This window comes from Carlito syrichta, unplaced genomic scaffold (genome assembly GCF_000164805.1).
Source record: "Carlito syrichta isolate Samal-C Ts95f unplaced genomic scaffold, Tarsius_syrichta-2.0.1 Scaffold303120, whole genome shotgun sequence".
Taxonomy (NCBI): domain Eukaryota; kingdom Metazoa; phylum Chordata; class Mammalia; order Primates; family Tarsiidae; genus Carlito; species Carlito syrichta.
In genome coordinates this window covers 73,983-96,776 of record NW_007247216.1, presented here as the reverse complement: position 1 = coordinate 96,776, position 22,794 = coordinate 73,983, and the positions used below count along the sequence as shown (strand labels likewise).

Sequence of the window (22,794 nt, the reverse complement as noted above, 5' to 3'; positions counted from 1 at the left end):
AAATAGAGATTGGGCCGGGTGGGGTGGCTCAAGTCTGTAATCCCAGCAGTTTGGGAGGCCGAGGTGAAGGGATTGCCCGAGCCCACGGGTTGAAGAACAGCTTGGGTAACTTGGCGAGATGTCATCTCTACAATGAATCAAAAAATTAGCCAGGTGTGGTAGCGCGCCTGTAGTTCCAGCTACTTGGAAGGCTGAGGTGGAAGGATTGCTGGAGCCCAGCCACTGGAGGCTGTGGTGGTTATGAGTATGCCACTGCACTCTAGCCTGGGCGACGGAGTGAGACTCCAACTTAAAAAAAAAAAAAAAAAAAAGTAGAGATTGGAACAGATAAGTGGGAAGGGATATATGTAACTACATATCATTTCTTCCTTCCTTTTCTAGTTTGCTGCTGTTCAGTTTTCCACCACCTACAAAACGGAATTTAATTTTTTAGATTATGTTAAACGGAAGGACCCTGATACTCTGCTAGACAATGTAAAACACATGCTCCTGTTGACCAACACCTTTGGTGCCATCAACTATGTTGCGTGAGTTCCCCTTTGCAAAAGAGAGTGTATCCACTCATCTGTTCTGTGGGAGCTAGTTACTTCCAGTTGCAGGACCTAGGAACTCAATAGGTAAGACAGCAAAGGGCAGTTTATTGTATGAATTAAAGTGGAGGGATTTTTAATCTAGGTTCTTTTGGTTATAAGGAACGGAAATCTACTCATTACTAAATCCAAGAGGGAAATTCTCAGCTGGGCATAGTTGCATGCGTCTGTGATCCTAGCTCTTTGGGAGGCCAAGGTGGGAGAATCACTTGAACCCAGAAGTTCAAGACCAACTTGGGCAACATAGTAAGACTCTGTCAAGAGAAATTCTTGAGAGGATCCAGGGATAGTGCATGAACCCTTGAGGCAGAAAGTACTGCCAGGCCTCAGGAGAGACTAGAACTAGGACTTGGAAAGTGATCATGAATCAGGGCAGTATCTGAACAAAAATCTCAAACAGTCAAAACTATCTTTGAAGAATTCCTTGAATTCTTCATAAAATATATATTCAGGCCCCACATTGGAAACTACCACATCCTGATTTCCTAAATCCAATACAGAATTTTTTCCCCACAGTTGGATCAGATTGCTATGTTTAAGCTGAGGCTTGCATGAAAGTTGTCAGATTGTGTTTAGGGGCCACATTGCGTTGTGTATTTTTAAAATATTTACCTTTTGCTGGGCGCAGTGGCTCAAGCCTGTAATCCCAGCACTTTGGGAGGCCAAGGCAAGAAGACTGTCTGAGCCCAGGGGTTCGAGACCAGCCTGGGCAACTTGGCGAGACCTTGTCACTACAATAAATAAAAAAATTAGCTGGGTGTGGTGGCACATGCCTGTGGTTCCAGCTACTTGGGAGGCTGAGGCGGAGGGACCACCTGAACCCAGCAGGTTTAGTCTGCGGTGGCAGTGTGCATGCCACTGCAGTCCAGCCTGGGCAACAGAGTGAGATTCCTACTCAAAAATAAAATAAAATAAAATAAAATAAAATAAGAAAATCTGCCTTTAAATATTAGAGCGGCCATGGGAACTGAGACCAATTTGGGGAATAAGAGAATTTCTGTCTCCCACCTCATGTTGCCCCCGGGCACATACTCAGATTGAAAGAGCAGGAAGGATCTTCTGCACTACTTCACATATTTTTCTCATTTTCTTTTCTCTGCCAAGCATATGTGGTTGAATTTGCATACAGTAAACATGCAATGGAGGGAGATCTTGTCTCTAAAAAATTAGAAAAAAAAAAAGCCATGTGCAGTGACTCAGGCCTGTAATCCCAGCACTTTGGGAGGCAGAGGTTAGAGGATTGTCTGAGCCCATGGGTTTGAGACCAACCCATGCAACATGGCAAGACCTTGTTTCTATAATAAATAAAAAATTAGCACCTGAGCCCAGCAGGTCAAGGCTGTTGTGGCCGTGAGCAGCATGCCACTGCACTCAAGCCTGGGTGACAGAGTGAGGCTCCAACTCAAATAAATAAATAAATAAATAAATAATTTTAAAAATAAAGAACCTAGAATGCCAGTGCAGTGGAGAGAAATAAGTGAGAGGGGAAAATAGTAGGAGATAAGGTCAGAGAGATCACAGGAATCAGAAACTTGGAGGCTGCAGGGAGGACTTGGGCTCTTCCTCTGAGTAAGACAAGAAGTCACTGGAGCTTTTGAGTAGAGGAGTGATCTAATTTATGTTTTTGAAAAGATCACTCTGGCTGCAGGATTGATGTTAGACTACAGAGAGGGCAAGGGTGAGACCTGTTAGGAGGCTGCTTTCAGATCCCTCCAGTTGAAATATGATGGTGGTTTAAATCCATAAACAGGACCCGTGCTAGACGCGTGTCCATGTTTCTCCATGTTTCTCCAGTTCTCCCTTCTTTCTTATCTTTTTTTTTTTTTTTTAGTTGGAATTTCATCCTGTCGCCCAGGTTGGAGAGTGGCACACTCACACTCATGGCCACCACAGCCTCGACCTGCTGGGCTCAGGCAATCCTTCTGCCCCAGCCTTCCAAGTAGCTGGAACCACAGGCACACGCCACCACACCCCGCTCATTTTTAAAATTTATTGTAGAGACGAGGTCTCACCTAGTTGCCCAGGTGGGTCTTGAACCCCTGGGCTCAGGCAATCCTCTTGTCTCCACCTCCCAAAGTGCTAGGATTACAGACGTGCACCACCACACCCGGCTGGTTCTACCTTTTTTCATCTCACATACACTGAGTGCCTACTCTGTGCCAGGAGCCAGAGATACAGCAGCGAATCAACCTTTCCTTGAGGAACTCATGGTTTAGGGGGGAAACTGACACAGAATCAAGTCGCTATAATTCACTGGGTTAAATGTTGCGGGTAGGGCGCTGCAGGCAGCCTGGGGACAGTCAGGAAGGACAAGGAGGTGCTGAATGAGCTTGCTCTGGAAAATGACTTCTCCATTCTATCCAGCTGTGGACCCCTTTTTTTCCCATTGAAATCTCATTGAGACCAACATCTTTAACTGGTTAAAGGGTGGTTGCCATGGAAGGTAGGAAGCCCAGAGCCAGGAACAAAACTTCCCTGCCTGTGGATTCTGAAACACCCTCTGGGCTGCCCAGAATAGAGTCTGAAAACCACTGGTTCAGGGAGAAAGGAATGGCAGAAAGGGCAACAGAAGTTTCAGAGGCGACCCCGAAGGTTTGGAGGATCTGCCTGGGAGATGCTAGAAGAGCTTTTGCGTAATCAGAGGGCAGTGACTTCATCAGCAGGTGAGGGTTTAGGAGGAGTCTTTCACATCCCTTTCTTGGACACAGGACTAAGGTGTTCCGGCAAGAACTGGGGGCCCGGCCAGACGCCACCAAAGTGCTTATCATCATCACCGATGGGGAGGCCACTGACAGTGGCAACATTGACGCGGCCAAAGACATCATCCGCTACATCATTGGGGTATAGGCCCTGCGCCCCCACTGCTTCTCACACATCATCTTCCCTCTCCTGTTTCTGAATCCCAGTTTCTTTTCTCCCTGGGGCCAGACTCTTGTGAAAATAATCGAAAACTGCTTTGAGACTTGGGGATGCCAGTTCCTCATTCTTCATTCCCTCACAGATTGGAAAGCATTTTGAAACCAAGGAAAGTCAGGAGACACTCCACAAATTTGCCTCAAAACCCGCAGAGGAGTTTGTAAAGATTCTGGACACATTTGAGAAGCTTAAAGATCTATTCACCGAGCTGCAGAAGAAAATCTATGTCATTGAGGGTGAGTGGCAGACCCTACGAAAGAGTCCAGGAGGCTACATACAGGTGAAACTCAAGACACACTAAATATAATAACAAGCACTTACTGAGTATCTGACACTCTGCTAAGAACTCACCTGGACAACAACCTCCAGTAGGAATTTAGGAGAGGATGATTCAGGAACAGCCTTTGATATTTCTCTTCAAAATTTCCTCTTCTCTTAGAGCTCAGGTTGATGGGGCGGAGGTCAGAACTCACCTGTATCTTGCTGTTGTGATCTGAGTCCTGCAGAATGAATATAATTCCTCTCTCATTTTCATCTATCTCAGGCTCCATGTTATTCAAGATGAGCAAACTGGCAGGGGTCAAGTGCGAAGAGCCCACAGGCCCTCTTTTTTGACCTAGGATAAGATATGGTTTTCATTGTAGTTACCAGATGGAGAACTGGTTATGGGAGAGTGTTTCCTCAGGAAGCTTAGTATGCTGAAAGATACATGATCCCTGCAGGGAAGTCCCCTTTGCTAGGACATAGCCTTGATCTTCAGTTCAGTTAGAGAAGCAATGTTCTAGCCTAGTCAACATAGCAGACCCAGTCTCTACAAAAAGTTTAAAAAATTAGCCAGGCAGGGTGGCACACACCTGTAGTCCTAGCTCCTCGGGAGGCTGAGATGGAGGGGTCCTTGGGCTCAGGAGTTTGAGGCTGCAGTGAGCCACGATCGTGCCACTGCACTCTAGCCTGGGCAACAAGGAGAGACGTTTGGAAAGAGAAAGAGAAAGGGAAAAAGAAGGAAGGAAAGAAGAAAGAAAGGAAGGGAAAAGAAGGAAGGGAGGGAAAGAGGGAGGAAGAAAGAAAGAGAGAGAAAGAAAGAAAGAAAGAAAGAAAGAAAGAAAGAAAGAAAGAAAGAAAGAAAGAAAGAAAGAAAGAAAGAAAGAGTATTTCAAAAGCAGGACCGTCATGATTTGGTGACATATTGGAAATAGGATGTGGGAAAGGGAAGACTCACAGTGAGTTCTGGGTTTTGTTGTTGTTGTTGTTATTGCTGTTGTTTTTGACTTGGGAGTCTCACTCCGTCACCCAGGCTGGAGTCCAGTGGCATACTCACGGCCACCCCAGTGTCAACCTGCTGGGCTCTGGCAATCCCTCCACCTCAGCCTTCCAAGTAACCTGAACTACGGGTGCGCACTACCACACCTGGCTAATTTTTTTTTTTTTAATTTATTGTGGAGACAAGGTCTCGCCAAGTTGCCCGGGCTGGTCTTGAACCCTCAGGCTCAGGCAATCCACTCGCCTCAACCTCCCACAGTGTTGGGATTACAGGCTGAGCCACCGAGTCTGGTCGGGTTCTGTTTTTTTAGCATGGTTCATTAGCTGGGTGAGGCTGCCATTCACTGAAGTGGGGATGCCTGAGTAGGAGCAGAAACCAAGAGCTGCATCTTGGAGTGCTGAGGTGGAGTAATTGGATCTCCACGTCTGGGGTTCCAGAGTGATGTACGAGAAAGCCGACTTGGAGCATTAAGCCAAGGCCAGTCTGTCTGACGCTCAAGTTCACGTTTTCTACCTTGCCCAAAGGGAAATGCTGTGCATCTTCCCAGTTCTTCCATGAGCGTCAACTGTTTTTGCTGCTCCTTGGGTCTCAGATGTTCTCCTCTACTTCGCCCTCCAGGCACAAGCAAACAGGACCTGACCTCCTTCGACATGGAGCTGTCCTCCAGTGGCATCAGCGCTGACCTCAGCAGGGTGCGTACTGGGCTTGAAGACGGGCTGTGGGTTGTCACGAAAAGGCAGCTGGCTCTACAGGGAGGGGAGTAGCTGATGTGATGTCATTCATCTCCTTCCCTGGGCAGGACCATGCCATCGTGGGGGCAGTTGGCGCCAAGGACTGGTCTGGGGGCTTTCTAGACCTGAAGGCAGACCTACAGGATGCTACATTTGTTGGGAACGAACCCCTGACACCAGAAGTGAAAGCGGGATATTTGGGTGAGTACTTCTCTTTTCCACTGGGTTCTTCTGGTTTTAGGGCCCAGAGGGTCGCTTAGTCTGGCTTTTAAAATTATAACGAAATCAATTAAGCAACCAACATGAACAAACTCAGAGTTCAAACGTGGTTATAACATTCTTGATTTTTGTCTTAATAGTCCCTCACCTGGATACAAATCACGTTTTTTATTTTCTGATGCGTTGACATCTAGGGCCTTGCTGAATCCTGGAGAGACTGCCACTCCCAAGCATAGCTATTTCCTCTCTAGGAAGGAAATAATGGAAAACTTTCCTGTGAACACACCTTTTACATGCAAACCAGTCAATTCAGAGCCCATATCCTCACTACCTCCTTTATCTAATTCTCACGCACCAAGCCACTATTTTCTCTGCTCTGAATCAGGCCAGGGCCAGCTACCAGCCAACCAGAGACTAGTGCTGTAGCCCCCAGACTGCTAAAATGATCCAAACTGTGCAGTCCTAAACTTGCCATAGCTTACCTACCCTGCCATCCTTCCCACAGAAACCACAATAAGAGCCCTGTGTCATACTGTTCCCTTGCTCCTTCTGGCTCGTCACTAACCTGGCGCTTCCCCACCTGGCCCACGTGGCATGCAGGGCCTCCTGCTTCTGGGGAACTGTGAGTAATAAACTTCTTTCAATGACAGTGACCTCTCTGTGTCATCAGTCCTACCTATAAATTAAATCCCAGGTATATTTTACAACAAAGTTAGAGAGAAGCACCAGTACAAAGGTCAAGAGTTGGGAGAGAACTCGGCACACTGAGGAGTAGGGAGATTCGTAGGAAGCAAAGTAGCTCGTTTTTGAGGCTTCCTTCTCTTGAATTCTCCAAGGGTTTTATTCAGTCTCCTGAGTTATACTAAGGCCAAGCAGAGAGGAAATGAAAGTCTGATCAATCCACAATTGCCGTTGCTTCTCTCTTCCTCATGGTATCACTGTGAAGTCTCTTTCTGCACAGTTCTGTGGAAGTTTGTCCACCCAAGGTGATGCCAGCCTCAGGCTGCAGTGGGACCTCACTCACCTTTGTGCTCTGAGGCCATAGCTCTTTTAGTTCACATGCATATAAACAGCCTGCCCCAAGGTTGGCCCCAAGAACCCTGGGGTAGGATCGCTTCCAGATTCTATTTTCTCATGGATCTGGAACCACCTTATATAGGAGTGGGTCACTCCTTTTTTATTTTTTATTTCTTTTTTGAATTGGAGTCTCACTCTGTCACCCAGACTGGAGTGCAGTGGCCGCTCCCGGCCACCGCAGCCTCGACCTTCTGGGCTCCGGCGATCCTTCCGCCTCAACCTTCCAAGTAGCTGGAACTACAGGCACACACTACCATGCCCGGCTAGTTTTTGATTTATTGTAGAGATGAGGTCTCGCCAAGTTGCCCAGGTGGGTCTTGAACCCGTGGTCTCAGGCAATCCACTCACCTCAGCCTCCCAAGGTGCGGGATTACAGGCTGAGCCACCGAGCCCGGCTCTTTTTTAAACTCTTAGAATACAAAGGTCTTACTAATTTTTTCCTCAGGAAGATGGATGCTATTCATTTTGCATCTACCCTTCTAAGGGAGGCTGCACCCAGTGATTTTTGTTCTTTCTTTCTTCTTTTTTGGAGTTGGAGTCTCACTCCGTCACCCAGACTGGAGTACAGTGGCCACTCCCGGTCACCACAGCCTCGACTTGCTGGGCTCCGGCAATCCTTCCACCTCAGCCTTCCAAGTAGCTGGAACTACAGGCGCGCACTACCATGCCCGGCTGATTTTTGGATTTATTGTAGAGATGAGGTCTCACTAAATTGCCCAGGCAGGTCTCGAACCCGCGGGCTCAGGCAATCCACTCACCTCAGCCTCCCAAAGCGGGGGATTTCAGACTGAGCCACCGAGCCCGGCTTGTTCTTTCTTTATCTGGTATTTTTTACTGAGCAAGTATCCTGTACCAGGCACTGTTCTAAACACTTTACATGTATTAATATATTTTATCTCATTTTGTGCTCACAAAACGGGACACCCCTGATGAGAAGGTATTTTTATTATCTTTATTTTACAAATGAAGGAACTGGGTCAAGGAGAGTTTTTTGTTTTATTTTTGTCTTGTGATGAGACAAATATTATTTCTTTAACTTTATTTTATTATAAAGATGTGGGGTACAAGTCAGGACTGGTACATAAGGAAGCTATGTGCAAGTGAAGGTTGGGCCTCCAACTGGTCCTCACTTCCCTTGGCTTAAGGCCAGGTGCCCTTTGTGTGGTCACGTGCCAACTCCCCTCCCCTAGCAATGTCCGGTGACTGCCAATCCTTCCCTTGTGCTATTGCAATTAATGTTCAGGTCCCACTTATGAGTGGTATTTGGTGCTTTGTTTCTGTGATAGATCATAAGTATGATTGTCTCCAGTTCCATCCAATTTGCTGCAAAGTCTATAATTTTGTCCTTCTCTATGGCTGCCAAGGAGAGTTTAAGTAACTTGCCAATAGTCACAGAACTAGTAGTCGAACCCGGGTAGTCTAGCCCAAGTCTGTTCTACAAACAGACTTTGCTCTATACTCTGTCACCTACACTACTGTCTTCAAGATCTTCTGTTCTTCACTATACTGTGAAATAACTGACAACTTTGCTCACTAAAGAAAACAAACTAACTCTAAAGTTTAACCTCTAGTTAGGCACCCACCCCACTGTACACACACTTAAGTATATACACATATGTGCATATATATGTACATATACGGGGAGGGCAAAAAAAGGAATTTATTTATTAAAAATTGTGGGGTTTTGTTTTATTTTGTTTTGCTTTTTGAGTTAGAGGCCACCGCAGCCTCCACCTGCTGGGCTCAGGTGATCCTTCAGCCTCAGTCTTCCAAGTAGCTGGAACCACAGGCGCGTGCCACCATGCCTGGCTAATTTTTTGATTTATTGTAGAGACAAGGTCTCAACAAGTTGCCCAGACTGGTCTCCAACCTGTGGGTTCAGGCAGTCCTCTCACTTCAGCCTCCCAAAGTGCTGAGATTATATAGGCGTGAGCCACCCTGCCCGGCCAAAATTGTGTATTTATTCTTTCATGTTTAATCTTCAGTCACCATCAAACCCCTGTCCCTCTGATGCAATACACCTATCAAGACGCTTTTTACACTGCTCAAAACAGTTTTTGAACTCGTCGATTTTGATGCCTTCTAGTGTTTCTGCTGTTTTTGCTTCACCTCTTCCATGTTGGCAGAACGTTTCCCTTTGAAGACTTTTTTCACTGGGGAAACCAAAACAAGTTCCTCAGTATGAGATCAGGTGAATAGGGAGAATGAGACATGAGGGTCATGTTGTTTGGGGTCAAAAACTGCTGAACACTCAGTGCAGTATAGGTAGGTACGTTGTCATGGTGGAAGAACCAGTCACCTGTTTGCCACGATTCGGGACGTTTCTTCCATAAATTGTGATGCAACCTTCTCAAAACTTCCAAATAAAAACTTTGATTGACCAGTTGATCTGGAGGAACAAATTCCAAGTGTACTACAAGGGACCTGCCCTCCAAAAAGATACTTCAGGGTCTTTTTTTTTTTTTTGGTACCCCCTTCATAGATGGAAAGATAAGTCAACCGATATAATCTTGAGTGTCTACTATGCTACTATCCTTCAAATCTTAGTTTAGCTATCACTAACATAGTGCTAGGCGTTTTATATCCATAGTCTTATTTAATCCTTAAAACCATCCTATGAGATTAGTACTGTTCCCATTTTTTAAATGAGCAGATTGAAGCTCAGAAGCATGAAGTAATTTACTCAACATCACACAGCTAGGAAATAGTAGCCCTGGGATTTAAAACTTGTCTCTCTGATTTCAAAGGACAAATTCTAAAACCTTGTGCTGGGATGACAGTCCTATCCCAGAGCTCTGGGCGCTAACTAATACTTTGAGGGAGTACATGTGACAGACTATACATGCCAGCAGGGAAGTGATTCGGTCTCTTCACTTTTCCTTTTGTGCTACAGAGCCTCAGACAGCTCTTTTTTTTTCACTTTCACCTAACTGCTCTATACAGAGACCACCAGATAGGGTCAATGACACATCTTTGGTGTCAAAGCATTCCTATTGGGTGGCTTCTGTCTCTAGCCCAATCCTGGATCCTGTTTCCTGCCACATTTCCTCAAACATTTCATCGATGTCCCCCAGTAACTGAGGGGAGACAGCCTCACCACAAGAGATGTGAAGTGTGAGGATAACCTGAAGTGGTACCTTTAAGCATGAAATTTTTTCAGGTCTCCTGCTTTATTTTTAATATTCATGCCAACTTTACATTCTTCTTACAAATGCATCCAATTTAATTCTTTTATTTAAAAAAAGAACATATGCCGGGCATATTAAAGGGGTGGCTCACCCCTTTAATCCCAGTCCTTTGGGAGGCTGAGATGAGAGAATTGCCTGAGCCCAGGGGTTCAAGACAAGCAACATGGCGAGATCTCATCTCTACACAATAAAAAAATTAGCTGGGCATGGTGGCGCATGCCTGTAGTTCCAGCTACTTGGAAGGATCGCCTGAACCCAGCAAGTCGAGGCAGCGGTGGCCGTGAGTGTGCCACTGCACTCCAGCCTGGGCTACAGAATGAGACTCCAACTCAAAAAAAAAAAAAGAAAGAAAGAAAGAACTTAGGCTCCCTTACCAAACCTCAGGTAAGTCAAGCTTCAGGAGATGAATGTGTTCAGCCTGTGGTACGTGGCTGCCTTTCCTGGGTGTGCATGTTGTGTGCAGTTTGAGAAATGTAGCCTTGGACCAAGATGGTGGGATTTGTACTGCTCAGAACACGTGGCTGCTTTTCTCAGGCAAAGATCTTCTGGCTGTTTTGATGCATCTTTGCTATAAGCCCAATTTCCTGGGGCCTCTGTTTCTTTTCTCCTAGGTGTTTATCTTCTCAGCATTCTTTGTGTCTCTAACTCCAAGTTCCTTACTCTCTTTCTCCTCAGGGTACACAGTGACCTGGCTGCCCTCCCCAGGACACACATCGCTACTGGCGGCAGGAGCCCCTCGATACCAGCACGTGGGTCGGGTGCTGCTGTTCCAAGAACCACAGCAAGGAGGACGCTGGAGCCAGGTCCAGGAAATAGACGGGACCCAGGTGCGCACAGCCCAAAGGGCATCTGTAGAGCGAGGGCTTGAGGGACATGCGTCATGTTCCTTGTTGTTCTTTGAACACTCATTCCCTTACCACGTGCCAGGCTCTGTGCCAAATACTATCACATTTGCTCCTCACAAAACTCTAAGGTAAGTTCTGTCATCTCCCTTCTCTGGTTTAAGAAACTGACACACAGAACCCACCTTGTCTTAATTCATATAAACTCTAAAGGCGGATCCAGGCTTTGAACCTGCATTAGAGCGAGTGGAATACGATGAACATGGTGCAGCTGAAGGGGAGGGAGGTACCTTTTGTTCCCATAGACTATTCCTCGAACAGCTGCCTCTCCCCACAGATTGGCTCTTATTTTGGTGGGGAGCTGTGTGGTGTTGACGTGGACCAAGATGGAGAGACAGAGCTGCTGCTGATTGGAGCCCCACTGTTCTATGGGGAGCAGAGAGGAGGCCGGGTGTTTGTCTACCAGAGAAAGCAGGTGGGGACCAGGACACTGAGCCGACGGAGAAGAAAAGGGGAGAAACATTCACAGGCCCACTCAGGTCCCAGCTATTCTGAAGGGCTTTCCCTGTTTGGTCATGTGTTCATTAAACCTTTAGACAAAATAATAGCTAATACGGACTAGGGAAAGGCTGTATGCAAGGCTCAGTGCGATTTTTTTGTTTGTTTTTTGAGTTGGGGGTCTCACTTTGTTGCCCAGGCTGGACCTGATGATCACGGCTCACGCAGCCTTGATCTCCTGGGTTCAAGTGATCCTTTTACCTCAGCACCCTGAGTAGCTGAGACTACAGGCGTGCTTCGCCACACCTGGCTATTTTTTTCTTTTTGGGGGTGGGTAGAGACAAGGTTTCGCTATGTTGCCCAGGCTGATCTTGAACTCCTGGGCTCAAACAATCTGCCCACCTCAACCTCCCAAAGTACTGGGATTATAGGCGTGAGCCACTGTGTCAAATTGTTATAGACATGACCTCACTTGATCTTCATGATTATCTACTGAGATCCTACAAACTTTCTTTTATAAATGTGAACACTGAGGCTCAGTAAGGCTGGGTAACTTCCAGAAGCCACAAGTTCACACAGATAGTAAGAGATGGAACTACTGCTTGAACCTGGGTTAGTCTGATGGCACCATTTTTTTTTCATTGGAGTCTCACTTTTGCCCAGGCTGGAGTGCAGTGGCATGCTCACAACCACCACAGCCTCAACCTGCTGGGCTCTGGCCATCCTTCTGCCTCATCCTTCCAAGTAGCTGGAACTACAGGCATGCACCACCACACCCGACTAATTTTTTTATTTATTGTAGAGATGAGATCTCACAAAGTTGCCCAGGTTGATCTCGAACCCCTGGACTCAGGCAATCCTCTCATGATAGCACCATTTTAATTCTGGGAGGCACCACATCTTATGTTTCTTTGGTGTTCTTCACTCACTTGTTCATCTTGCTGAGTGAAGTGTGGGCTGTCTCTTTGCTCCTTCCCAGCAGGGGTTTGAAGAAGTCTCAGAACTTCAGGGGGACCCTGGGTATCCCCTTGGGAGGTTTGGAGAAGCCATCACTGCCCTGACAGACATCAACGGGGACGGGCTGATGGATGTGGCTGTGGGAGCCCCTCTGGAGGACCAAGGGGCAGTGTACATCTTCAATGGGCGAAATGGTGGTCTCAGCCCCTGGCCAAGTCAGGTGAGGTTCCCTGCCTGCCAATTATACTCATTCCCAGGTGCTCTGAAGCCCCCAGCCTGGACCCTGTCCCCCAACCTGACATTCCTGCCCTCCATCCTGTCCTCTCCCCAGCTTAGCATGAATTTCTCTCTTGCTCTTAGCGGATAGAAGGGACCCAGGTGTTCTCAGGAATTCGGTGGTTCGGACGCTCCATCCATGGGGTGAAGGACCTCCAAGGGGACGGCCTGGCAGATGTGGCTGTGGGGGCTGAGGGTCAGGTGATCATGCTGAGGTAAGACGTCACTCCTGAGTCCCACCTAATGATCTCAGCTCTCATCCTGTGTGTAGTTACATATTCTTTTTTTTTTTTTTGAGTTGGAGTCTCACTCTGTCGCCCAGACTGGACCTGCTGGGCTCTGGCGACCCTTCCGCCTCAGCCTTCTGAGTAGCTGGAACTACCACGCCCGCCTAATTTTTTTTTTTATTTGTTGTAGAGATGAGGTCTCGCCAAGTTGCCCAGGCAGGTCTCAAACCCGCGGGCTCAGGCAACCCACTCACCTCAGCCTCCCAAGGCACGGGATTACAGGCTGAGCCACCGAGCCCGGTTTATAGTTACATATTCTAGACCCTGCACTACACGCTTTATAGACATGAGCTCATTTGGTCTTCACCCAGCCCTGTGAGATAGGTTCTGTCTCTCTTTTTTTAAGTCTGGGTCTCACTCTGTCACCCAGGCTAGAGTGCTGTGGCACCATCCCAGTTCACTGTAGCCTTGACCTCTTGGGTTCAGGAGATCCTTCTACCTCAGCATCCCGAGTAGCTGGGACTACAGGTGCAAGCCACCATGTCTGGCTAATTTTTTAAATTTTTTTTTGTAGAGATGGTGTTTTGCTATGTTGCCCAAGCTGGTCTCAAATTCCTGAACTCAAGCAATTCTCCCACCTCAACCTCCCAAAATGCTGGGATTACAGGTCTGAGACACGATGCCTGGCCTAGATTCTCTTTTTATAGAGGCTTCATATCTTATTCCAAGCTAAATAACTGCCCTTGGGTCAGAACTGGAATATGAACCCAGGCTTATCTGACACTAAAACCTTGCAGAAAAGCAACCTCATGTGATGGGTAAAGGCGTGACTTTAGAACATGGTGACTTGGATTCAGGTCAAAGCTCCGCCATTTACTTCTGGGGTGATTTTACTCCAGTCATTTTGCTTCTCGGGACCTGAGTTTCTTCATCTTTGAAGTGGTGGTGATGCTGAGTGTGGTGGCTCACCCCTGTAATCCCAGCCCTTTGGGAAGCCAAGGTGGGAGGATTGCTTAAGCCCAGGAGGTTGAGACTGTGGTGAGCCAGGATTGTGCCACTGCATTCCAGCCTGGGTGACAGAGTGAGACACTGTCTCAAAACAAAAAAAGAAAGTGGTGGTGACATTTTCTGTATTAACCATATCTTAGAATCTTTGAAAGACTCATGTAACATTAGATGGTGGATAACTATTTATTAATCACTTGCTATTTTAAACACTGACTCAGACATTGGCGTACAGTGTTTATGTGTAGGGAAACCTGTAGTAAAAAATTAAATGAAAACTAAGTAATTATAAAGTGTAATAAGTGTTATGAAGGAAATGAGCAGGGTACTATGAGAAAGAATATCAAGAGGAGCCGGGCTCGGTGGCTCAGCCTGTAATCCCGTGCCTTTGGGAGGCTGAGGTGAGTGGATTGCCTGAGCCCGCGGATTCGAGACCCGCCTGGAGACCCGCCTGGGCAACTTGGTGAGACCTCATCTCTACAATAAATCAAAAAATCAGCCGGGCGTGGCAGCGCATGCCTGTAGTTCCGGCTACTCAGAAGGCTGAGGTGGAAGGATCGCCGGAGCCCAGCAGGTCGAGGCTGCAGTGGCCGGGAGCGTGCCACTGCACTCCAATCTGGGTGACAGAGTGAGACTCCAACTCAAAAAAAAAAAAAGAATATCAAGGGGAGACTAAGTTGCCAAGAAAGGCCTCTGTGAGGAGGTGATATCTGAGCTGGGATTTGAAAGGTGTGAAGGAGTCTGGCCCGCAGACACTGAGGTAAGAACTTTCTGTATAGAAAGCCCAGGATACTCTGCTAAGAGGATGGGGGGGCGCGTGACAACAGAAAGGGTATGTGGCTCATTATCGGGGGAGTGAGGGCCAGTTAGAAGCCCAAACTTCACCTACATTCAGCCAACTTATGTAACTAATCCTCACTTATACCCCGCATTCCTGTAATAAAATAATTTTTTTTCTGAGTTGGAGTCTCACTCTGTCACCCAGGTTGGAGGGCAGTGACATGCTCCCGGCCACCGCAGCCTCAACCTGCTGGGCTCAGGTGATCCTTCTGCCTCAGCCTTCCAAGTAGCTGGAACTATAGGCACGCGCCACCATGCCTGGCTAATTTTTTTGATTTATTGTAGAGATGAGGGTCCATCAAGTTACCAAGCTGGTCTCGAACCCGTGGGCTCAGGAAGTCCTCTCACCTTGGCCTCCCAAAGTGCTGGGATTATAGGCATGAGCCACCATGCCCAGCTATAAAATAAAACTTTAAAAAAATAAATGGAAAGCCCAGGATGTGCAAAAGCCATATGGCAGCAAAGGTTTGGAATAGTCAAGGAACTAAAAGAGCCAATATGGCTGGCACCCAGTCAGTGCAGGGGGAGTACAATAGGAGATAAGACTGGTGAAACAGGCGGTATGGCACGTATAGTAAAAAGCTGGAAGTTTATTATGAGCATCATTGAAAGGTTATAAGCATGGAAGCAACTTAGTATGATTTCTCTTCTTAAAAGCCCACTCTTAGCCAGGTGCAATGGTTCATGCCTGTAATCCCAGCACTTTGGGAGGCCAAGGCAGGAGGATTGCTTGAGCCCAGGAGTTCAAGATCAGCTTGGGCAATGTAATGAAACCTAATCTCTAAAAAAACTAAAAACTTAGTCAGGCATGGTGGCACACCTGTAGTCCAGCTACTCAGAAGGCTGAGGCAGCAGGATCACTTGAGTCCAGGAGTTTGAGGCTTTGGTGAGCCATGATTGTGCCACTGCACTCCAGCCTAGGTGACGAGGTGAGACCTCTGACTCAAAAGAAAAAAAAAACCCCACTCTTTCATATGGAAAATGGGTAAGGCCAGGTATGGTGGCTCACACCAGTAATCCCAGCACTTTGGGAGGATGAGGTGAGAAGACTGCCTGAGCCCAGGAGTTTGAGACCTTGTCCACAAAAAATAAATAATAAGTAGCCAGGAGTAGTGGCACACACTTGTAGTCCCAGCTACTCAGAAGTCTGAGGTGGGAGGATCGCTTGAACCCAGGGGGTTGAGGCTTCGGTAAGCTGTGAACATGCCACTGCACTCTAGCCTGGGCAACAGAGTGAGACCCTCAACTCAAAAAAACGAAAAGAAAAATGAGTTTAAAAAGGATGCTAGAAATGAGCTGAGAGCTGTAATTAATTATCACCAATCTTATTATCATTGAACGGAGACAGTAACATCAAGGCCTGCTTTAGAGAATGAGAATCCTCTGGACTCAGCTAGTAGGAGACCCAGGTCTAATGGAGGATGTGTAGTTGAGGCCAAGGGAAAGGCTTGGTTGTCCTCTGTCCTGCAGCTCCCGGCCCGTGGTAGATGTGGTCACTCAGATGTCCTTCTCCCCTGCCGAGATCCCAGTGCATGAAGTGGAGTGCTCCTATTCAACCAGTAACAAGAAAAAGGAAGGCGTCAATATCACAGTCTGTTTTCAGATCAAGTCCCTCATCCCTGGGTTCCAAGGTCAGTGCTGTCTTCCTTCTCCCCAGAGGGGCTACTGCCCCAAACCCAGGCTTCTGGCCTCAGACTCCCCCACCATTAACTCCTGCTTTTTCACCCTGCCCAGGCCACCTGGTTGCCAATCTCACGTACACTCTGCAGCTGGACGGCCATCGTACCAGAAGCCGGGGGTTGTTTCTGAAAGAGGGGCACGAACTCAGCAGGAACACAGCTGTCGACTCCAAGAAGTCCTGCACTGAGTTCCAGTTTCACTTCCCGGTAAGGAAGCCAGTGCTGACATTCTGGGAAGGGGTAGATAAGCTAACTGCAAGGAGGGACAGGCTCAGCTCTGTCACCGTCCAGCTGGGTGACAAGTCACTTTGCTTTGCACTGTCATTTCCTCTACTGTGCACAAGGAGTAATAATACCTGTAGCACATTTTCTTCTAGTTTTTGGTTTTGTCTTTTATTTTTAGAGAGAGGGTCTCACTATGCTGTCCAGACTGGAGTGCAGTGGCTATTCATCAGTGCAATCATAGCACACTAGGTCCTTGAACTTCTGGGCTCAAGTGATCCTCTTGCCTCAGCCTCCTGAGTAGCTGGGATTACAGGTGCCACTGTGCCTGGTTGCTTCTAGTTTTTAATGTATTTACATAGCCTTTTTTTTTCTTTTTTTTGAGTTGGAATCTCACTCTGTTGCCCAGACTGGAGTGCAGTGGCCGCTCCCTGCCACCGCAGCCTCGACCTGCTGGGCTCTGGTAATCCTTCCACCTCAGCCTTCCAAGTAGCTGGAACTATAGGCACGCGCTACCACGCCCAGCTAATTTTTTAAATTTATTTATTGTAGAGATGAGGTCTCGCCAGGTTGCCCAGGCGGGTCTCGAACCCACGGACTCAGGCAATCCACTCACCTCAGCCTCCCAAAGGCGCAGGATTACAGGCTGAGCCACCAAGCCCGGCTCAGCCTTTTTTTTTTTAATTGGAGTCTCACTCTGTCGCCCAGGCTGAAGTGCAGTGGCATACTCGTGACTATGCTTGCATTGACCAGCTGGGCTCAGGTGATCCTTCCGCTTTGGCCTTCTAAGTAGCCAGAACTACAGATGCATGCTACCATGCCCCGTTAATTTTTTTTTTTTTGGAGTGACAAGGTCTCGCCAAGTTGCCCGGGCTGGTCTCGAACCCTCGGACTCAGACAATCCACTTGCCTCAGCCTCCCAAAGCTCTGGGATTACAGACTGAGTCACCCAGCCCTGCCTGTATAGCCATTTTTAGCATAATTCTCACTCCATGTAGTGACCATTTGTCCTCTATTCTTTTCACACATTGTATATTCATGCTGCTACCTAGCTTTCATGATTTTTTATGGTTTAAATTCAAAATTCTTTGAAACTTTGAAAGATCTAATTTCCTACTTCCTTCTAGTTCAAACATATTAACAGATGTCTTAGCCCATTTTGTGCTGCTACAACAGAATATCCAAGACTGGGTGTGTTGTGAGCAATAGAGAATTTTTACAGTTTTGGAGGTTTGAATGTCCAAAGTTGAGGAGCCTGTATCTGGCGAGGGCTTCTTGCTGTGTCATGCCATGGCAAAAGGCAAAAGAGCAAGAGAGAACTTGAAGGAAAAAAACCATAATTATTTTTAATGACCACAAGTTAGTTAGTTCTTATGCTATATAATTATTTGTCAGTTAGATACGGTCATTTATTATTAACACCCATCCCATAAAGAGGTGTTTTTTGGTTCTGTTTTTTGTTTGTGACAAGGACTTACTCTGTCACCCAGGCTGGAGTGCAAGTGTCACAATCACAGCTCATTGCAGCCTTGACCTCCTGGGTTTAGGCAATCCTTCCGCCTCAGCCTTCCAAGTAGTTGGAACCACATGCAAGAGCCACCATGCCTGGATAATTTTTTTTTATTTATTGTAGAGATGAGGTCTCGCCAAGTTGCCCAGGCTGGTCTGGAACCTGTGGGCTCAGGCAGTCCTCCCACCTCAGCCTCCCAAAGTGATGGGATTATAGGCATGAGTCACCATGCCCAGTCACCCAGCTAATTTTTGTATTTTTTGTGGAGATGAGGTCTTGCTATGTTGCCGAGGCTGGTCTCGAACTGAGCTCAAGTGATCCTCCCACCTCAGCCTCCCAAAGTGCTGGGATTATAGGCATGAGCCACCAGGCTTGGTCAAGTTTTTTTGTTTGTTTGTTTTATGTTAGTTTGAACAACTGCTGAAATACCCAGATCCAGTTTGCTTTTTAGCGATCCTGTGTAAAAATGGGATTGATATCAAATTATTATGCACTCAAATATTTTATAAAAACCTCAGTTTAGAATGGGAGTAAAATACTTTGAAGTCTGTTTTAAATTTTTTATTATGGGGAATGTCAGACATGAAAAACTAGAAAATAGTAGTTTTTGAACCCCAGGTACTCATTTCCCAATTTCAACAATTTGAGTTGAAACAACTCATTCAAACCTCCTCTTGGGGTCCCTCTGCCTCCTCACACCCCACCCCTTACCAGATTTGAAAATCTTTGGGGTTGGACAGATTTGGGTTTAAATCTTGGCTCTGTCACTTCTGGTTCTAGACCTTAGGATAATTGTGATATCACCTTGTTATGTCTCATTTTCCTAATTTTTTTTTCTTTTTTTTTTCTTTTTGAGTTGGAGTCTCACTCTGTCACCCAGACTGGAGTGCAGTGGCCGCTCCCAGCCACCGCAGCCTCCACCTGCTGGGCTCCAGCAATCCTTTCGCCTCAGCCTTCCAAGTAGCCGGAATTACAGGCATGCGCTACCACACCCGGCTGATTTTTTGATTTATTGTAGAGATGAGGTCTTGCTGCCCAGGCAGGTCACGAACCCGCGGGCTCAGGCAATCCACTCACCTCAGCCTCCCAAAGGCGAGGGATTACAGGCTGAGACACTGAGCCCGACATTTTCCTCATTTTCAATGTGGAGATAATAATGCCTGCCTCTTAGGGTTCATAGAAACTTTAGGTGAAAAACTATCTGAATGCCTACAATGTGCTAGTGTCAGGCATTGATAGTAACAAAAAACTAAGAGTAATTCCTATTCTCAAGGAACAGAATTCTAGAACTAGGATATTCTAGTTATTCTAGAATATTATTGTGCAGATTTTAATAATGGCTGCCTAGAACAAGCATTCAGGGGCTTCCATTAAGACTCAATGAGAGGCCGGACTTGGTAGCTCAGCCTGTAATCCCAGCACTTTGGGAGACTGAAGCAAGTGATTGCCTGAACCCGTGGGTTCGAGACCCACTTCAGCAACTTGGCAAGCCCTCGTCTCTACAATAAATTAAAAATCAGCCGGGAGTGGTAGCATGTGCCTGTAGTTCCGGCTACTTGGAAGGCTGAGGCAGAAGGATCACCGGAGCCCAGCAGGTCGAGGCTGTGGTGGCCGGGAGTGTGCCACGGCACTCCAGTCTGGGCGACGGTGTGAGACGCTAACTCAAAAAAGAAAAAAAGACTCAGTGGGGAAAGATGGTATGATTGATTAGTGATGTCTGTCATGGTTTTAGGACTGAAGAATGATACATGTACTGGGCATATTATAAACAACTGATGTGTAGTAAATGTATTTTCGTTACTGGTAAGGTCTTAAACAACTACTAAAATGTCATCATTTGTAAAGTCTGCATTTGATCAGAAGTGTGGTAAAGGTTAGACTCATGACACAGGTTGTGTTCTTCTTATCACCCTCAGGTATGCGTTCAAGACCTCATCTCCCCCATCAATGTCTCCCTGAATTTCTCCCTTTCGGAAGAAGAAGAGACACCAGAGGACCAAAGGGTGGTAAGAAGAGACTAGCTAGGGAAATTGATACAGACATAGCAGGGTGCAGAAATTCCATTTGGCAAGAAGAAACTATATAAAATAGGAGTCTTTGTAAGCAAAAGAAACCAAATATGGCTTACCTAAAGCAGGAAAGGAACATACGGGATTTTGTATTCAAGGGAAATTTGAAAAACCAAGTTTGGGAAGAAGGAGAACCAGGGTGGGGGCTTTCAAGAGGAGGCAGTAATGGGCAGACTCTCCAGCGTCCCTTCAGGGATTGTGTTCCCGGTCCCTCCTGTGCTCAGTGCTCCGGATCCCTCAGGCTTCTGACATTGCTGAAGATGCAGATTTCAGGAGGAGAAGACCTAGTTTGAGACCCAGGACTGTGTCTCTTTTTTTTTTTGTTTTGAGTTGGAGTCTCACTCTGTCGCCCAGACTGGAGTGCAGTGGCCGCTCCCGGCCACTGCAGCCTCGACCTGCTGGGTTCCGGCAATCCTTCTGCCTCAGCCTTCCAAGTAGATGGAATTACACCACGCCCGGCTGATTTTTTTTGATTTATTGTAGAGATGAGGTCTCGCTGCCCAGGCGGGTCTCGAACCTGCAGGCTCAGGCAATCCACTCACCTCAGCCTCCCAAAGGCGTGGAATCAGGACTGTGTCTCTTACCAGTGGAAGGACAGGGCAACTTGATTAGCCTTCTCACCATTTATATTCTGTTGGGGACAGGTAGTTCCCTCTGAGCCAAATTCAGGTGCTATTATTATATAAAAGAAGGAGGAAAACAATATCTACCATAATCTACCAGATCGCAAGCTTCCTGCCCACTGCCCAAAGCCTGATTTCCTTTTCTAAAATCTTCGACACTCGACACTCACCTGGTCATTTGGCTTGCCAGAAGGTAGCAGTGTTGCCTTGTAGTAGGAACCTGGGCCTGGAAGCCTGAAGATGTTTACAAACATGAGCAGGTTCTCTGGGACCCTCTGGGACTCTTTCCCCATTTATAAAGTGAGTCGCAGCATTGTGAGGCCTCTTCCAAACTGGCCAGGCACACTCTGTTGAAAATACTAGCCGGGCTCGGTGGCTCAGCCTGTAATCCCACGCCTTTGGCAGGCTGAGGTGAGTGAATTGCCTGAGCTCGCGGGTTCGAGACCCGCCTGGGCAACTTGGCGAGCCCTCATCTCTATAATAAATTAAAAAAAAAAATTAGCCGGGAGTGGTAGCGTGCACCTGTAATTCCGGCTACTCGGAAGGCTGAGGCAGAAGGATCGCCGGAGCCCAGCAGGTCGAGGCTGCGGTGGCCGGGAGTGGCCACTGCACTCCAGTCTGGGCGACAGAATGAGACTCCAACTCAAAAAAAAAAAAAAAAGAAAATGCTGAGTTGTTTCTCCCACCAGTTTGTGAGGGCAGGCAGTACATATGTTTTGTTCTCTGGAATATACCCAGTATCCATCATGGGGTCTGGTCTAAAGTACCAGCTTGGGCTGGGCACGGTGGCTCACGCCTATAATCCCAGCACATTGGGAGGCCAGGATGAGAGGATTGCCTGAGCCCAGGGGTTCGAGACCAGCCTGGGCAACTTGGCAAGACCTCACCTCTACAATAAATCAAAAAATTAGCAGGGCATGGTGGCGCCTGTCTGTGGTTCCAGCTACTTGGAAGGCTGAGGCTGAAGGATTGCCTGAGCCCGGCAGGTTGAGGCTACGGTGGCCGTGAGCATGCCACTGCCTTCTGGTCTGGGTGACAGAGTGAGACTCCAACTCAAAAATAAATAAATAAAATAAAGTAGCAGCTTGGGAAATGTTGAAAAACTTGATCTGATAAGAGATAGAGAGCTGTCTTGGAGGAAGATAGGGTCCACAGGAGATTAACAGTGACAGAGCTATTTACAGGCAGGTGAGCCTGGAGTTCCTGCCAGGGAAGGAACTGGTGGGGGATGGGAGCTGCATTGTCACAGCCCAGGGCTCCCGTCAGCGGGAGGGAATGGGGCTGTCAAGGAGCTGCCTCCAGGATAGAGCTGCCTGGTGGCCATGGACTGAGGCAGGAGGGCAGGGCAGTCCTGGAAAGGCATTGGCTCCTGGGAGGGACAGGCCATAGCCAGCTCAGTTGAGCCTCAAGCCCCTGCCTCACCAGCCCTCCTCCATGAGTTCTGCTACCTCTCCTCTCTTTACTCCTCTGTGCTCAGCAGGGTAAGAACATACAGCCCATCCTGAGACCCTCACCACACTCGGAGACCCTGGAGGTAAGACCAGAAGAAGGGCAGGCAGAAAGATCTAGAGCTAGGCCCCTCCTGGGTCTAGGGACCTGAGCCTTCTCGTCCTTTCTTCTTGACCTTTCAGATCCCTTTTGAGAAGAACTGTGGGGAGGACAAGAAGTGTGAGGCGGACCTGAGGCTGTCCTTCTCTCCTGCAAGGTCTGTGAGGCTCCCAGCTGGTCTCCTATCCATTCTGTGTTTTCCTGAGGCAGCTCCTATGTGTGCTGGAAAGAATACTGGACTTAGAGTCAAAAGAGCCCTGTCTCATTCATCAGATGTGACATCTGGGGACACCACTTCCCTCTCTTGAGTCTTAGTTTCCTTTTCTGAGAAGTGCGAGTCTTTTGTGGAACTCCAGTCATGATTAAATGAGATTACAAAACTTAAAACCTGAGTACAAGAGCTTTTTTTTTTTTTGTATTTTTTTTTGTTGTTTTTTTGGGGGGGGTTGTATTTAGTTTAGTTTTTGTTTTTTTTTTTGAGTTGGAGTCTCACTCTGTCGCCCAGACTGGAGTGCA

The 22,794-nt window shown here is 47.3% G+C and overlaps 1 protein-coding gene across 1 annotated transcript in view; it reads left to right on the top strand.

Moving 5' to 3' along the window:
• The window catches only part of ITGAL (integrin subunit alpha L), a 46,706-nt gene that overhangs the window by 5,071 nt on the left and 18,841 nt on the right, over positions 1–22,794 (top strand). The window contains exons 8-21 of the mRNA XM_008057758.1: positions 382–527; positions 3,299–3,431; positions 3,592–3,742; positions 5,386–5,459; positions 5,567–5,699; positions 10,658–10,809; positions 11,162–11,299; positions 12,302–12,499; positions 12,640–12,770; positions 16,098–16,258; positions 16,362–16,513; positions 19,955–20,044; positions 22,208–22,264; positions 22,362–22,435. Of these exons, the coding sequence (XP_008055949.1) occupies positions 382–527; positions 3,299–3,431; positions 3,592–3,742; positions 5,386–5,459; positions 5,567–5,699; positions 10,658–10,809; positions 11,162–11,299; positions 12,302–12,499; positions 12,640–12,770; positions 16,098–16,258; positions 16,362–16,513; positions 19,955–20,044; positions 22,208–22,264; positions 22,362–22,435 (1,790 nt within the window). The remainder of the gene's footprint in view (positions 1–381; positions 528–3,298; positions 3,432–3,591; positions 3,743–5,385; positions 5,460–5,566; positions 5,700–10,657; positions 10,810–11,161; positions 11,300–12,301; positions 12,500–12,639; positions 12,771–16,097; positions 16,259–16,361; positions 16,514–19,954; positions 20,045–22,207; positions 22,265–22,361; positions 22,436–22,794) is intronic.